Raw genomic sequence first — 16,249 nt, 5'->3', positions numbered from 1 at the left:
TATGTGATAAAAGGTTATAAACTATAAATTCTTGACATTCCAAGAGGCTCCTATGTTGCATTTGGAAGAAGCGGACTTTTCAATAAATGCCAAAACCAATAGGTACCAATAATTTTGATACACCCTGTATACAATTACTGTGTGTCCACTGTTATGTGAATTGTATTCTGGTCGATATCTTCTATTGCAGGCATTTACACCCCCCCCCCACATTAAATCCCCTCTAAACATGGACGCCGTTTAGGACTATGCAAACATGGCCGTCTGAATCAGTACTCAATCAACATACCGTGGACGTTTTCAGCCATTTTTTTGTGTATGAAATTTTACCTAGCAACTGGGGATGTTATATCTCACATACGATAGAGGACGTATTTCGCAAATACATTACACGTGCAACTGCAGTCATTTGCAGACCTTGAACCAAGGAAGGTCCTCCAAAGCAGACGCCCACGGTTTAAATGTGAAAACGAGTGTTAGTCCTCGCATAACCTGTCTGCGCCACCAATTTCAGACTCTTACAATTGTTTTTACAATGAAAAGTATAACATTTTATCTTGAAAGTTACTCTGCAACTTTCTTTGCTCATATTTATGTTATCCTTTTCGTATGTTTTTGATGCAATATTTAAACAGATAAGGCCGCGCGCATTTGTAAAATCGTGAGATTTGGAAAAAAAATGCAGAATTTTTTTTTATTTCCAATTAAGCGAAAATCAGATTTTTTCTCCAAATACCATGAAAAAAGTTGGGAATAAAAAAAAAAAAAAAAAATCTCATTTCGCATTTGTATTCAAACAACTCATGAGCTTTGAGACAAACCTTTTTATTTTTGGCCTAAGCCAACAGTACTTTCGCAAATGACCTGCAGGGATTGTGCTGGTGCCTATACATTGGAGAAACCGGCTGCCCATTCTGTTAAACCCATTTACAGGGGTGAGAGAGGAAAGCCCCAAAAAAGAGGAAAATTACTTTAAAAATTGAAAAACGGCATACAATTGAGGTAAAAATGCCAAATATAAGTTGAAAATAAAAGAAAACATGTAAATTTTGGCAACAAAAAACGAGGAAATCAGCTGAAAGAAAAACTCTCACACCCCTGCATTTGGAATTCTCACTCCGTGTGTGGAAGATAAAGAACATGTCTTCCATTGATGAAGGTGTGTGGATTTTAACTGGAATAGCAATGACAGTGACTAATTGTTTTATGCAAACAGACATTAGACTTCTGCTAAGAGAGCTTTACTTTTACGTTTAGATCTGTATAAATCAAAATACCAGCTACTGACTCACCTCTTTCTGAAGACCTTCTATCTTGGAAGCAAGCTGAGAGATTTTACCCTGGTTTTCTACATTCTCTTCTTCAAGCTGTCAAACCAAGAGAACACACACAAGTTAACTAGTATACAAATATTGACTGCTATGAGGGGCATGGTTAAATGCCTCGGGTCATAGTATACAAATATTGACTGCTATGAGGGGCATGGTTAAATGCCTCTGGTCATAGTATACAAATATTGACTGCTATGAGGGGCATGGTTAAATGCCTCGGGTCATAGTCATGGTTTTGAGATCACCTTGGGCCTATAATTTTAACCATGCCCCGAAGAAAAAGCAATTTTATATACCAAATCTTACGATTCTTGTCATCTGTTTGGTTAAAATCATCGATTTTAGGAAGAGAAATTAATAGTTTCAATGCGAACGGCGCAGATTTTCTGCGTAATTATAGCGCACGAATACATTAATGCGTGCGTAATATCATTTTACGCTGGGAACAAAGCACACACAGAACTATGCCCGGGAATAGTTACTTTTGCGGGCAATAGTATACAAATATTGACTGCTATAAGGGGCATGGTTTAAATTATAGGCCCAAGGTGATCTCAAAACCATGACTATGCCCCGAGCCGTATGCCCCGAAGAAAAAGCAGTTTTATATACCAAATCTTAAGATTCTTGTCATCTGTTTGGTTAAAAGCATCGATTTTAGGAAGAGAAATTAATAGTTTCAATGCGAACGGCGCAGATTACAATCTGCGACTTTCTGCGTAATTATAGCGCGCGAAAACATTAATGCGTGCGTAATATCATTTTACGCTGGGAACAAAGCACACACAGAACTATGCCCGGGAATAGTTACTTTTGCGGGTAATAGTATACAAATATTGACTGCTATGAGGGGCATGGTTAAAATTATAGGCCCAAGGTGATCTCAAAACCATGACTATGCCCCGAGGCGTATGCCCCGAAGAAAAGCAGTTACCAAATCTTAAGATTCTTGTCATCTGTTTGGTTAAAAGCATCGATTTTAGTTAGAGAAATTAATAGTTTCAATGCGAACGGCGCAGATTACCATCTGTGATTTTCTGCGTAATTATAGCGCGCAAGAACATTAACGTGTGCGTAATATCATTTTATGCTGGGAACAAAGCACACGCAGAAATATGCCCAGGAATAGTTACTTTTGCGGGCATAGTATACAAATATTGACAGCTATGAGGGGCATGGTTAATATTAAAGGCCCAAGGTGATCTCAAAACCATGACTATGCCATGAGGGAAATTTTCTTGTAAATCCTTGTTGGCGGTATGATCCACACCTACCTGCTTTTCATCATCCATTTCTACCCAATACCCACCTTTGCAACCACCTCCTTTGGCTTGTTCTCCTCCTCCTCTATCAAATCACTATAGAGGTCAAAGGTCGATGATGTGGAGGACTCATCATGAGGTAACGGGGGTGGCGGCATTTTAAGTCTGTCATCCTTGCCACCTGAAAAACAAAAACAAAAGTTTCAAATATCTCCGCAAAAAAATATTAGCATAGATCTAAGATCACCTTTACATTCTGTGTATGTTCAGTATGCCCACACACAGACAACACACAGACAACTTGCTTTCTTTGCATAAAATCTACAACAATAAGAATTTCATTTGAATGAACTGTGTGATGCGGAAATTATTCCAACTCACTCTTGGTTGGCATTTATGATTATTCCTTTTGATAGGCTTGATTCAGTATTTTCAGCCTGCCTACATTTTGTCCTTTGAAATACAATCGCATATAGAGGCCGTCAGCCTTTTCCGCGGGATCCGCCATCTTGTGGGTACTGCCGTTCTGCATGTCATGCGTCAGACATTACGCCCCCGATTACGCGGAAGTTGCAGCGTCTGACGCACCTCTTCAGTCAAGCGTCAACGTGGTGATCTTAGCAACAAGGCACTCCGTACCCACAAGATGGTGGCATTGACGTCACAATGACTACCTCTATTGGTTGTCCATTCAATGATATTCTTACTGTAGCACAAAATGCCAATGAAATATCAACAATTCCAATTTGCTGAAATATGTATGATAGCTGTAAAAAAAAGTCAAAATCCCTTTTCAACCAAAACACATCTGGTCACTTTTGTGGAACATATCAATGATATCATTGCTTTCTTTTGATTTGCATAGAACAAATTTCTGTAACACTTTAATTGTTTTGGTACTTGCTGCTGACTTAATTTAGGGCACTTTTTGTGTATGGTGTAGATACAATGTCAGGGGTAGACAAAAGGGGCAATAATCAGCTGAAGGTTTCCAGAATTTGTTCAGCAATTTTTTGCGAATCAATCTATATTTGGCTTGTATAAAGTTAACAAGTTCAGTTTTGGCCTGGCTAAACCAGAAATGTGGGTATTATTTACCTAATATTAGTGGTCCCGCTATTGCTCAATTGCGACAACCTTCCCGATCCGGGTTAAAAATAGAATACAAACAAAAGTCACAATTGTCACCGAAGCACAAATCATCATGATCGATCATACTAAATTCTGATCATGAAAATTGGTGAAAAGGTTTCATAAATTACAAAATAAAAAGTAGCAGAATATTATTTATCTACTTCATCGTGTTTCTAATATTGTAACATGTCATAAAATTATGTCAAAATCCCAAATGGCCCACTGGGCAGTCCAGACGGAATATCTACTAGCCCGAAGAGAAATCTACTGGCCACGGCCAACGGGCCAGTGGCTAAATCGAACCCTGCAATGTGGTATATAAAAACCCTTACCATTACAGAGTTGTGCATCATGTGACTGGTTACGGGCTGGCGATAGCCCTGCATAAATGTCTACCTCTCCATCTCCCATAATCATTTTCGATAACACACTTACTCACACCAATCTGAAAGAGATAATAATAACATGTACTTTATAATCATAGAGTTTACATCAAGTACTTGTTGCAAAATAATATAGCCTTCTTTCAGCTGTGTAGGTTTGTAGGTTTCTGACAAACCTGAGATGACTTAGAAATTAGAATTAATTTTTGTGTGAAACTTTTTTATTTGTCCAATTTTGACCATGTAACTAAGGGTGAAAATAAGTGGGAGACAGGAGACGTTTAGCCCCCAGAAACCCTGAAATGGCCCCTGGTCCCATCTACATTTAAGCTGACCAGGGGACACTTTTCTTCAGAAACTGGCCCCTGGTCACTATACCCAAAAATTCAATTCCATAGCTATTAATGCATGATGAACTTCTATCCAGAACAAATATTGGCCCCTTGTTGATTAGAAGTGGCCCCTGGTTCCATGTTGAATGAAGTGAACCAGGGGCCATTTTGTGTAAAAAGAAGCCCCTGGTTCACCATTTCTTATTTTCACCCTTGCATGTAACACATTTTGCCCCCAATTCAAGGTGCATGACCATTGACCATAATACTTTCCTAAGCATTTTACTGATTTTAGAGTGTATTATTGGTGCCCGTAAATGTGTGCCAATGGAATTCCTTACCGTACCAGAACTCCAGCACTGACCATTTTGGAGTAACAATAAATTTGGATTTTGACGTTGAAAGAAATCTACCAAGCAAGCAAGCAAGATTTTTTAAAGTTACTTGTTCAATCATTCTTTTGGATTGCCAGGATTCTGGGATTATAGTAGGGATGACCAATGAACCATCAACTTGATTAGAACACTCCCATAGACATGCAGGGAGCTCAACTGTGCACTGCTTGCACAGACATTTCTAAATTGATCTCATTCTTTTATTTTTCAATATTTTTCTGTAAAAATTGGGGAAGTTACTGCCAATTATATTTGGTAACTATCTTGCAAATTACAGCAACATAACTTATTTCGTTTTTCTGTAAGTGCGAGTCAAAATTGGTCCATCGCCACAGTGCGCTTAATTGCCAGTGGCTGAGTTTAGCACTGCTCAAGAATGGCACAAAATATTCATGTCAATAATTTCAGGTGAAAAACTTGGCCTACTGAGCTGTAATTTGGCAGAGTTGCCAGTAATACCTCTATCATACCCTCTGTAAAAAGGTAAAAAATTGAACATGTAGATCTCGAGTTACAAATTAAATCACCAGCTTCCCTTTGGAATTTCCATACTCCTTTCAACTCATGTTAAGAAGACACCTTTCTGAACATAAATGTGAAGTTTCGTGCTCATTCGATGTATTTTTCACCTGATATCAACCCTAAACGTTTTCTTATATGTAGGCCTATAACATCTACAACTTGCTGCTGGCTATACCTTGTTTAGGACTTTCAAAAGAAGTACTTGAATGTGCAACCATAACTGTTTCAAAATAGCCCGCGATAGTCATGCAGGTAACTCCGAGGTCAAGCATTGAATTGGTTTGAACAAAGATACTCATATAATGTATTGAGTATCTTTGGTTTGAATGAGGAATACTACAGGAACCAGCGCCTTTTGTTAGAAGTCACACATGAGCATGATGAGTGGATAATCTCTATTGTTGTGAATGAGTCAATGACCTTCAAAACTTAAGATTTTGTTTACATACACCTACTAATTGGTCATATTAAACCCAATAACATTGAAATTCTTGTATGTGAAAATAAAGTTCACCTTCTTAGTGCAATTTTGATTTTGTGCCATATCGGCTATCTTGGATGATTTTTGGCAAATGTCCTCTAAATGCATGATTTCAATGCCTCGGTTTGAAAAAATAAGTTATGCCAGTGACTAGTTAAGTGCCATTTCATAAAAAACACCTTTGATACTTTCACAATATGCTTGTTTCATGTTTGCAAATATGTTAAAATAAAGAAATATATAAAGGTAAATATATGCTTATGCCAATTTTGCTCCCAATTGCTATTTTTGGACCTTGTCATTTTATTTCGCTCCAATGACCGGTCAGAATGGGAAACTTTGATAATTCATAATTCGAAAAGTTTTTGACCGATTTTGACCATTTAACCACCAAAATACTTCTGTTGATGAGTTCTACCCAGAAAACAATCTTTTGTAGCAATAGGGTCAACATGAAATTTTGATGGTTATCCCTAATTATAGAGTCAACAAGGTCAAGGTGGCACATGCAGGTAAAGGTTACCGTATTCATTCCAGTAAGTGCCCAGGGCACTTAACAAAGTCATTTTGGGTGGGCGCTTATTTTTTGCCTCATTTACCGGGTAGGCCTACCTAATTTTTTTCGTAAGGGGCATTAATTAGAGACGAATTTAGGTATGTTATAAAAGGGTCCTGAGACGTTGTAGTAGCTTTTCTGGTGCAGTTTACGCAGGACTTGTAGTCCTGCAGCTATTTCACTGCATCAACATCTATCTGTCACTTCAACATTAATGGTACCCTTTAGCAAATTGGGCATGGGCGCTTATTGGAGCAAATACGGTAATTAGCTTTTCATCTGGACTAATACTTTATGAGCTGAAACTTTTAGTTGCTTGCAGGGTCAGAAATTCGTCGAGAATCCGAGAATCCATTCTCGCAAAGATTCTCGTCAACAAAATTGCAAGAATCTTTATGGATTCTCGTAAATATTTCAGTTTATCATACAAAATTAAATGGCGATAATCCATGGATTCTTGCAAAATTCCATTGGGAGAAACCAAAAGGATTCTTGCACCTGGTTGCAAAATTCTGACCCTGTGTGCTTGTAAGATGAATTAAAATGCTTATTCTTATTTTTTCAAGCAATTTTATTTAGTGCGTGCCAACTTAAGGCTAAGTAAAAAATAAAACATGTTTCACGTCCGGGTTTTCGAAAAAAAGGAGGAAGAGGGGGCTTTTTATTTTCTATTTTTTATCGCAAAATTGGTGTAAATACCCATACTTAGAGCTGTTTTAGCGTACAACCCGTACATACAATAATGCCTGGAAAAAGAAGGAGGCCCTTTTTTATTTGTTGTTCTGAGAGTTACACCCCCTCTAATGATCTAAGGTTTAAAGAAACCCACCGATGACAAAGCCAATGTGACTGCTGAAGAACTACAAGTTACCGGACAAATAGTCGATTAGAATTAGACAAAATAAATTAGTACCGTAAACCGGGGTGGCTTTGCATATTGTAAATTATACCTGTTATTTCAGTATATGGTCGCATGTCATAAGTTGGGTATGCAAAAAGGGTGGAGGGATTACACTTTTCTGAAAATTGCGATACAAATTTGATTGGCTTTCCGTAACCCCATATCCTACAGCAGTGGTTGATACCTCATTTTGAGCCTAATTTTATACTCTTTCAGTCTACTGAAGCATATGATTATATATTATTCAGTAAAAAAATCACATCAGTTGAAATGAAAAATGCCAGGGGTGGAGGAGCAGGCGGATGTGGAGCAGGCGGATGCGGGAGTGTGCAATAGGGCCTATGTGAAAATTCACATGTCAGCATGTCAAAACTACTGGTTACTTTTTCAAATCTAGTGAGGGTATGATGTATTGAAAGCTTTGAATGTTGAATTTGTACACCTAAAACAATTACTAACTATTTAAGGTGGTACTACACCCTGTGATAAATTGTGTGACTAATTTTGCATTTTTCTCAAATAAGTAACTACACACTGGTAACAAAAGTTATATGTATATTATAGGCAGTGTTGGAGGACTCGGGACTCGGACTCGGACTCGAGTCCGGACTCGAGTCCTTTTTTCAAGGACTCGGACTCGGACTTGGACTCGGGAGCTAAGGACTTGGACTCGGACTCGGACTCGGACCCCAAGGACTCGGGGACTCGGCTCCGAGTCCTCCTCGAGTCCGACAAAATAGGGTCTTTTTAGGTCTTTTATTTTTGTTCATTGTAAACTTCCACTTGATCAATGATCACATCACATGATTAATCTAAGTAATTTTGCATGCAAATAAATTCAGTAAATAAATGTACAACTAAAAAGCAAGATTGTTTTCAGTTATAGGCCTATCTTTAATTGGTTAAATGGATTTTAATCATGATCGTTTGTTTTGATATGACTGCTTTGTTAGATGCAAATCTAGAATGTATATGAATAATAATACCTTGGGGCACTCAAGTTAATAGGTGTGTCCGGTGTCAAACTTGGGAACTAAGAACTGATTTGGGGGGGGAAATAGGGGCTTGATGAACTGAAATTTCAACATTTTTGTGGAGGTCTGTGAACTAAAATTGGGCGAAATTATAGGCTTTGCAATGGAGCTAACAAATTCAAAATGTTTCCAAATTTGAGCTGAAGAGCTATAATTTTCAGAGTGTTAGGCTTAATGAACTGGAGCATGATGCAAATGGGGATCTTAACATACTTAAGGAACTGCAGGAGAGTCTGGAAAAGGGGACTCTTGACCGCCGCACATACCCGTACCACCTTTACACAGTGGCGTAGTATCATGGGGGCACGGGGGATGTGCCCCCGATTGATGGCAAAATTTAGAAAATCCCATAGTAAAAGTGCCAAAAAATGGCTTGTGCCCCCCCCCCTCCATCAGACCCGGCCCCCTCCTCAATATGATGACCCACGCTAAGCCACTGCCTTTACATGTTAGTGATCCCTCACCCCCGGAATAATACTGCATAGGCCTACAGCCAGATCCAACACCCCTTCGTTTGGCACCTGAAGTTTGGTAGTGACGTGACGTCATATTGCCTCTTTAAAACACAAGCCTAATAAGTTAACTGAGACTCTGTGATACTCTGTTTCCAAGGTATGCTATCTGAGGGGCTGAGCAAACATTATGAGCATGGGGGGAAGGGAAAATTGGGGGTAAGAATTTTTCTGGCCGGGTGGAACTAATATTTGGCAAACCGAGAGGGGGGAACAAATAATTTTTGGCACATATGGGGCACCTTTCAAAGAAAACGCTCTAAAACGTTTATAGAAAACAGTACAGAACCGTTTACATATGGAAATTTTCCTGCTCGCTGCGCTCGCATTATATATCCAAACCATTTAAGGTTTGTAAATTAGGATCTCAAAAAATGGCATGTGCAAAGGGGGTGCAAAGATTTATGGCAGGCCGAGAGGGATAAGCATTTTTTGCTAATTCATCCCCAAAACAATTCTAGGCATGCTAGGTGGGACAAGCAAATTATGTATTTACAAGAAAATAATATAGAACTAAAATTCTGGTAAAGTATAGGCCTATGTTGATAAAGTACTGGTGAAAACCCAGATGCTTGAATTTGATACATAAGGACTCGGACTCGGACTCGGACTCGAACATTGAGGACTCGGACTCGGACTCGGACTCGGACATCAGAAATTGGCAGGGACTCGGACTCGGACTTGGACTCGGACACCAAGGACTCGGACTCGGACTCGGACTCGGATGACGAGGACTCGACTACAACACTGATTATAGGGGCACGGAATCCAATTACTTCACTGAAATTTCAGTGATTCAAGACAAGGGGTTCATTATTATGTTAAGAAATGAGGTACATTCTAGCAGTACCTCTTTTCTTATCATAAATAACGTACCGCTTGTCTTGAGTCATTGACATTCTAGTGTAGTAACTGGATTCCTTACCCCTATAATATACATAAACTTTTGTTACCAGTGTGATATCATTTTTTGAGAAAAATGCAAAAATATTCACAAATTTATCAAGGGGTGTAGTACCACCTTAAAGGGTTATATGTTCCTTTTTTTTCATTTTTAATGAAACCCTAGTTGAATTTCAGTATTTTTAGCAATATGCTAATGTACATTTCTCTTCTTGATATTCATTTCCTCAACAATAGAATAACCATCTCGCTAATTACTCGTAAAAAGGTCATTGACCTCCACAATGTAATTAACATACGTACAATTATTTTAAATAGTTCATTTCAAGCATTAATGTATTGAGAACATATCCTCCAAATCTGATGACATTCTTGCATAAAATAAAAATTTACAGTCATTTTTGTAATTGAGGTCCGATTTGAGAAAAATGCATTTGAAAATTGAGATTTACATAGACGCCTGTGTATTAATTAATTAGTAATTAAGCATTATCTCAAAAATTAAGCATGTGCTAAGGTTAAAAGTGGTGTTAATTGTTAGAGGTTGTCAATATATACAACATATCAAAAAATTCATTTTTTGTCATTTTTGACCATGTAATGGAAATTGTACCCAATTTATGACATGCGACCATATATCTTGAGCAAAGTCATGAAAGTAAGCACCATTTTTGACAGTTCCAATAATTGAAACTCCCGGCTCCAACCGGGAGTTCCAATAGGTATGCCAGGTGAATTCAAATTTGCCATCAAACTGCATCATTTTATATATCAAATTAAAGCCCTTGAGTAAAGAAAGCCAACACTGAAAACCTTTTTGTCATAGCACTTTCCGTAGCAAAGTTACATCTTGTCAAAGATTGACTTTCATCAAAAAAGATTCTCCTAGCAAAATTCCCCAAAACAGCATTACGGGGTGTTTCTAGATCTTAGTCTCATGACGATAGCACCTTTTTTAATGGAACTGCTATCAAAATCTCTCTGAAATTCCATGTGCGAGTCTCTCATCACCAAAAAAAATCATATATTTGGGTCAAGTGAAGTATAGACAACATATTTATGAAGGTTTCCTTCTCAAAAAGCTTCTTTTTAATTTCAATGTAAATTTGAATGCTGGACGGTTCGCACCCTTTCAATTTCGGACCCGTGCACTTTCGCCCCCTTTCTATTTCGCACCCGTGCACTTTCGCCCCCTTTTTATACCGAGGTATTGTGCTGCTGTCATGCTGTTGTTTGATGCACGATCGATTACTTGAACTCCCGGCGATGCGGCGTAGTATGTTTATAGTACTGGGCCGTCGGGCATGCACTTAATATTAAGTCATGATAAACCCGGGAAGGAAGGAAAGAAAGGATATTTTAAAACAAAATAGAGGAACAATTTTTTTTGTCAGAATATATTACAGGCCAGATATTTTAGCAGCAGGCTTACCCAAAATAATGAAATAATTAGAATTCAATGATAAAAATAGTAATAGTAATAAATAGTAATAATAATAAATTTATATTTAATTATTAATTATAATAATGTATAAAAACAGGGGAAATTTGTTCCAACTGACGACCAAAGGATGGATCCAAAAGGATACAAGTGTCGACAAGCAATGGATAAAATTAAAAACAATGAAAGTATGACACAAAATCCAATGGGGGAGTAACACAAAACATATAAACAATAATATGATAATAATAAGAATAATAATAACAATAGTGATAGGCTGTATAAGGGTGTAGTTGCAAACAGCTTAGGGTACCAGCTTATTTGATGCAGCTTGGTGTTCTGAGTAATTTGACACCAATTTAATTGAAATCGGCCAAAAATTGAGACAGTGCCGGCCAAATAACGACACACAAGGGGGGGGGGGCAGATTTGTCCCTTATTTTCTAGTTTTAAGGGAATTTTATCACATTAAGGATTATGAAATGCATTTTTGGTATCTACTTACATAGTTTTAGGTCCAGGAAGGTCATTTATGCACTTTGTGTCAAATGAAACTTTCTAGTGTCCTTAAAATTAACGTTTTTGGGTAAAATTAGGCAGTGAGGGCGCTTTACCTTTTAGCGACCCATTTCGCAACCATTTTTGATTTTTAAGTTAATCATACTAGAGATAATCATCAATCATCCATATTCTGAAATTTTCAGCCATTTATCACATTTGGTGTGGCCGTGGCACTAATTTTTAATACAGGGGTAACCTGCCCATAGCAATATACAGGGGTCAACGAACTTTGTATCACATGTAAGTCAATGGAAGCGTCTGTACACATTTTCAAATGGGTACCACGCACAAGTGAAATAAGGTTGAGAGTTCAAATTTGGACAGAAGATGTTATTTATCAGTAACTTTGATTTGATAATAAGAAATGATAAAATTTTAGTAGGAGGGATACGTAACAGCTATTAGGCTGAACAGCGCCCTCACATCCTAAATTGGCTCTTAAACTTGCATCGAAACATACGATTTGTGTAAAAATTGCATAAATATATCCAAGGGACCCAAAATCATATATAAATAATCATTAGAATCCAACAAACAGCAAAGAAAATGCCCATAATTGTCAAAATAGTGAAAAATAGGGGGGGTCCCAAGAAATCCCCCTTATCGTGGTTTTTGGCGGCACTGTCTCATTTTTCAACCGATTTTTTTTAAAAGGTGTCAAAATGCTCAGGAGGATTAGCTGCTTCAATTCAGCTGGTACCCTAAGCTTTTTGAAACATCACCCTTTTTTGGGGGCTGTACAGCCTATCACTAATAACAATGATAATAAGGGGCTGTGCAATAACTATTGCTCTCCCCCGGGGTTAATTTCGAACGGCCCGCCATAAATCGCTTGCCCCCCCCCTCTCTCGGCCCGCCAAAAAATTGCCACCCCCTCGGCCCGCCAAAAATCTTTGCCCCCCCTTACACATGCCAAATTTTTGGGATCCCAAATTTCAAACCTTAAATATGTTGCGAGCGGAGCGAGCAGGATAATTTGCATATTAAAGCGTTTCTGTAAGTAGGGCCTACTGTTTTCCTAAGCATTTGTAGAGCGTTTTGTTTTTGAGGCGCCACATGAATGTGTGCCAAAATCACTTGCCCCCCCTCTCGGCTGGCCAAAATTTCTTGCCTCCCCGTGAATTTTACCTCCCAGGGCTCATAATTATTGCACAGCCCCTAATAATAACAATGATGATAATAATAATAACAGTAATAATAACAATATAATAATAGTTATAATAATAAATTGTAGCTAAGTTCCAAAATAAATACTTTAATGTGTAAGTATAAGAAAGAAAGAAGAAAGAAAAACAAAGAAAGAAAGAAAGAGAAAGAAATATAAAAAAGAAAAGAAAAAGAAAAAGAAAAAAAACTAAATCCAAAGAAATTAAGATGAACTGAATAAATCTAACTGATAGAAATAAATTATTATGTGCAGCAACATCCAAAAACAAGACATGTTTCAAAAGACAAAGCAGCTTTCTTGATAAAAAGAAAAGAAAAAAAAAAAGGCACTATAAAAAAAAAAAAAAAAAGTCACCCCTTTACACGATCTTCTTTATTAATATCTAAGAAATAGATACTATTACATTATTGACATCTTTGAGTTCAAACATCCTGCATTAAAATTGTCGGCATAAAGTATTTAGCGGATTAAGATACCGCGTAAGATATGCCGTGGTGTTAATGAAGCATCGTCATAATGAGTCAGTGATTGACAGGCCGGTAAACAAAATGAATCATGAACATATCATTTACAATGCAGAATTGGATAGCATTTTTCCACAAATTTGTTTAATTACTTATGTTATTTATTAAAACCATATTTATACAGGGTTACCCTTCAGATAAATCTGCTATTACAGGGGCCCTGTGTCATGAAAACAATATACATAACAATTTGCAGAATTATACATAGGCCCTGTAAGCCCTATATATGTAAGAATTTTTAAAACATAAACATCAAAAAATCATACATCAAATATATCAAAATTCATTAAAAGTATTTACATTTCTTTGTTTTATACAATTTACGTAACACTTACAGAAATACATATATTTAAGAACACAGACAAAATACATCATTCATTAAAAGACATAAAAGTTAAAACATTTGGTTCATTATTTACATTTCTTATTAAAACGAACAGAAAACTTTCCTGATTAATAATATTTTATATTTGGCAAAGAATATGGATGCAATTGTAATATTTCTCAATGTGCAATCGTAACATATTGTTCGTAAATAAATACCTTTGTATGCATGTATTTCTTGACAAGTTTATACCGGCACACGGCCGCGGGGCCCGGGGGGCTTGTCAAGCAATCGATCGTACGTCACTAGGCATAGGCCTATGGCACTTTTAACGTGTCTGTTTACGGTACCATTGATTGAACCCACACCATACCCGGCGCTTTCCGTAAGTCATTCATTACATAATGGGTTGAAGAAGTCACACCTTATGTATACAGTCACGCAGCCGCATGGCCGGAGACTTGTCAAGCAATCGATCCGATGCACGGGTATGTTCTGGGACAAATATATGCATGCTACTGCCTAGTCACCGTAGGCTACCATTGCATTGATTGAACCCATGTCACGCCCGGCGCTTTCGCGTACTAGTGGCAGCTAATACTTGCGGTGAAGAAAGGTGGCGAAAGTCAGCACAGCATTATCGCAAAGCTGCTGCCAGGCGTTTGTTTTGCTTGTGCCCATTTGTCTTTGAGAAATTTGCTAAATATTTTTTCCCCATTAGTTTCATGTCAAAGAAGATCAATTCGGCAACATAAAGATGGGATAAAATTATAAATTATAAGCCATCAAATTTTTGGCCATATCAATATTAGGACCTATAAATTTTATAGGCTATAAATAATTTAACACTAAATTATATAGCTATTAATAAAGTACTAATAAGGTAACATATTTCTAATCATAATAATAATAATATAATAATAATAATAATAATAATAATAATAATAATAAGCCTAATAATTAGTATTATTAGTATTATTATTATATAAAAATAACAAATAGGCCTAAAATAAAATAAAATAAAATAGGCCTAAGTAAAATAAAATAACAAATCAAAAACATAATGAATACGGGAATGAATACCAATCTTCAGTCGAAGCACATTTAATATATTGTAATAATATAGGCCTATTAAATTCAATTGAACCGGAGAGTCCATCAACATCCCGGGTAATATACTATTTGCTTTTGTACACGCTGGACTCACTCAGTACCGGTACTGCAAGCACAGACAATCAACACTAAACAGTCAACCAATACTATACACACAACACCCCACTGTACCGCCGGGAGTTGAAGCGATCGATCGTGCATCATCAATCAACAGCAGCACATTACCCGCGGTTTAAAAAGGGGGCGAAAGTGCACGGGTGCGAAATTGAAAGGGGGCAAAAGTGCACGGGTCCGAAACTGAAAGGGTGCGAACCGTCCTGTTTCCGTAAATTTGTATTGCCGGTTTAGGCCATTTTGACTGACTAACAAATGTGTTAACCGAGGTTTCCCTGATACCTAGTTCCAACATAGATACAGACTTTAAGGTACATATTTCGAGGTGCATAACAGACACAAAATTTGTGTCATAACAAACACCAAATTGGTGTCGATGACCTGACATGCATGCATTCTTTTGTGATGGTCTTTCAATTTGTGCCGAGTGTCCTTGGCAGGCTTGACTATGCTTCAGTGGTCATGAAAGGATTCAATAGATAACCTCTGCCCCACTAATCCCCAGCTATTGTCTGAAATTGCACCTCGGAAGATATATTATAACAACTCAGTCCCTCAAATGATAGTCATATAACGACCAAAAGATAAATGACTGACTATCATTGAGGACTGAGTTCCGCAGTCTAGTTCCAACAGGTGCTGTGTATGTGGTTGTATAGTGTTCAAATGTGCATTCACATACACACTTAGCCGTCAGTATGAAGAAATTGTAATCATTTTTCACCACAAAATATGATATGAAAACACAGGTGCAACTGCAAGCAATGTAAACACTAAATGTATGAATATGGAGAGGTCAAACAGGTTGTTAATTATTGTCAATATTATAATATTTTGCGACATTTATAATGAAAACAATTGACACTGAAGACACCCTATGGCACCTTCTACAACTTGAGAACAAGTCCTCAAACGTTCGCAATTTGTAGTTACTACAAATGCGTTTTTGATAATGTCAAGTATGCCGAATTCGGAAGTATTGCGAAGTCCAATGTCGAAAAACATGAAAACAACAGAGCTACTATCACTGCGATGTATAAATCAACCCTTGAACTTCATCTATTGTGCCTGCAAACGAATTTATAGTCTTCATTCTTTAATATTTTAATATCATTACTACATTATGATAAATAATAAATTACATACCATTCGAAATAAACGTTTATCTGCAGCAGTTTTGTTTACAAATTTTCCTCAGTTTCGCGAAAACCCCGCGAGTTAATTTCTTCAGTATCGCTCTTCACTAGAGTTGAAATG

The 16,249-nt window shown here is 37.3% G+C and overlaps 1 protein-coding gene across 1 annotated transcript in view; it reads right to left on the bottom strand.

The window, feature by feature from the left end:
• Nucleotides 1–16,197, bottom strand: part of LOC140157594 (uncharacterized) — a 28,583-nt gene extending 12,386 nt beyond the window's left edge. Inside the window, exons 1-4 of the mRNA XM_072180834.1 lie at nucleotides 16,139–16,197; nucleotides 4,060–4,172; nucleotides 2,641–2,774; nucleotides 1,293–1,367 (exon numbers count right to left, since the gene is read on the bottom strand). Of these exons, the coding sequence (XP_072036935.1) occupies nucleotides 1,293–1,367; nucleotides 2,641–2,774; nucleotides 4,060–4,144 (294 nt within the window). The 5' untranslated portion in view covers nucleotides 4,145–4,172; nucleotides 16,139–16,197. The remainder of the gene's footprint in view (nucleotides 1–1,292; nucleotides 1,368–2,640; nucleotides 2,775–4,059; nucleotides 4,173–16,138) is intronic.
• Between the last annotated feature and the right edge of the window lie 52 nt (nucleotides 16,198–16,249).

This window comes from Amphiura filiformis, chromosome 7 (assembly GCF_039555335.1).
Source record: "Amphiura filiformis chromosome 7, Afil_fr2py, whole genome shotgun sequence".
Lineage (NCBI taxonomy): Eukaryota > Metazoa > Echinodermata > Ophiuroidea > Amphilepidida > Amphiuridae > Amphiura > Amphiura filiformis.
This window is presented reverse-complemented; position numbering and strand designations above follow the sequence as displayed.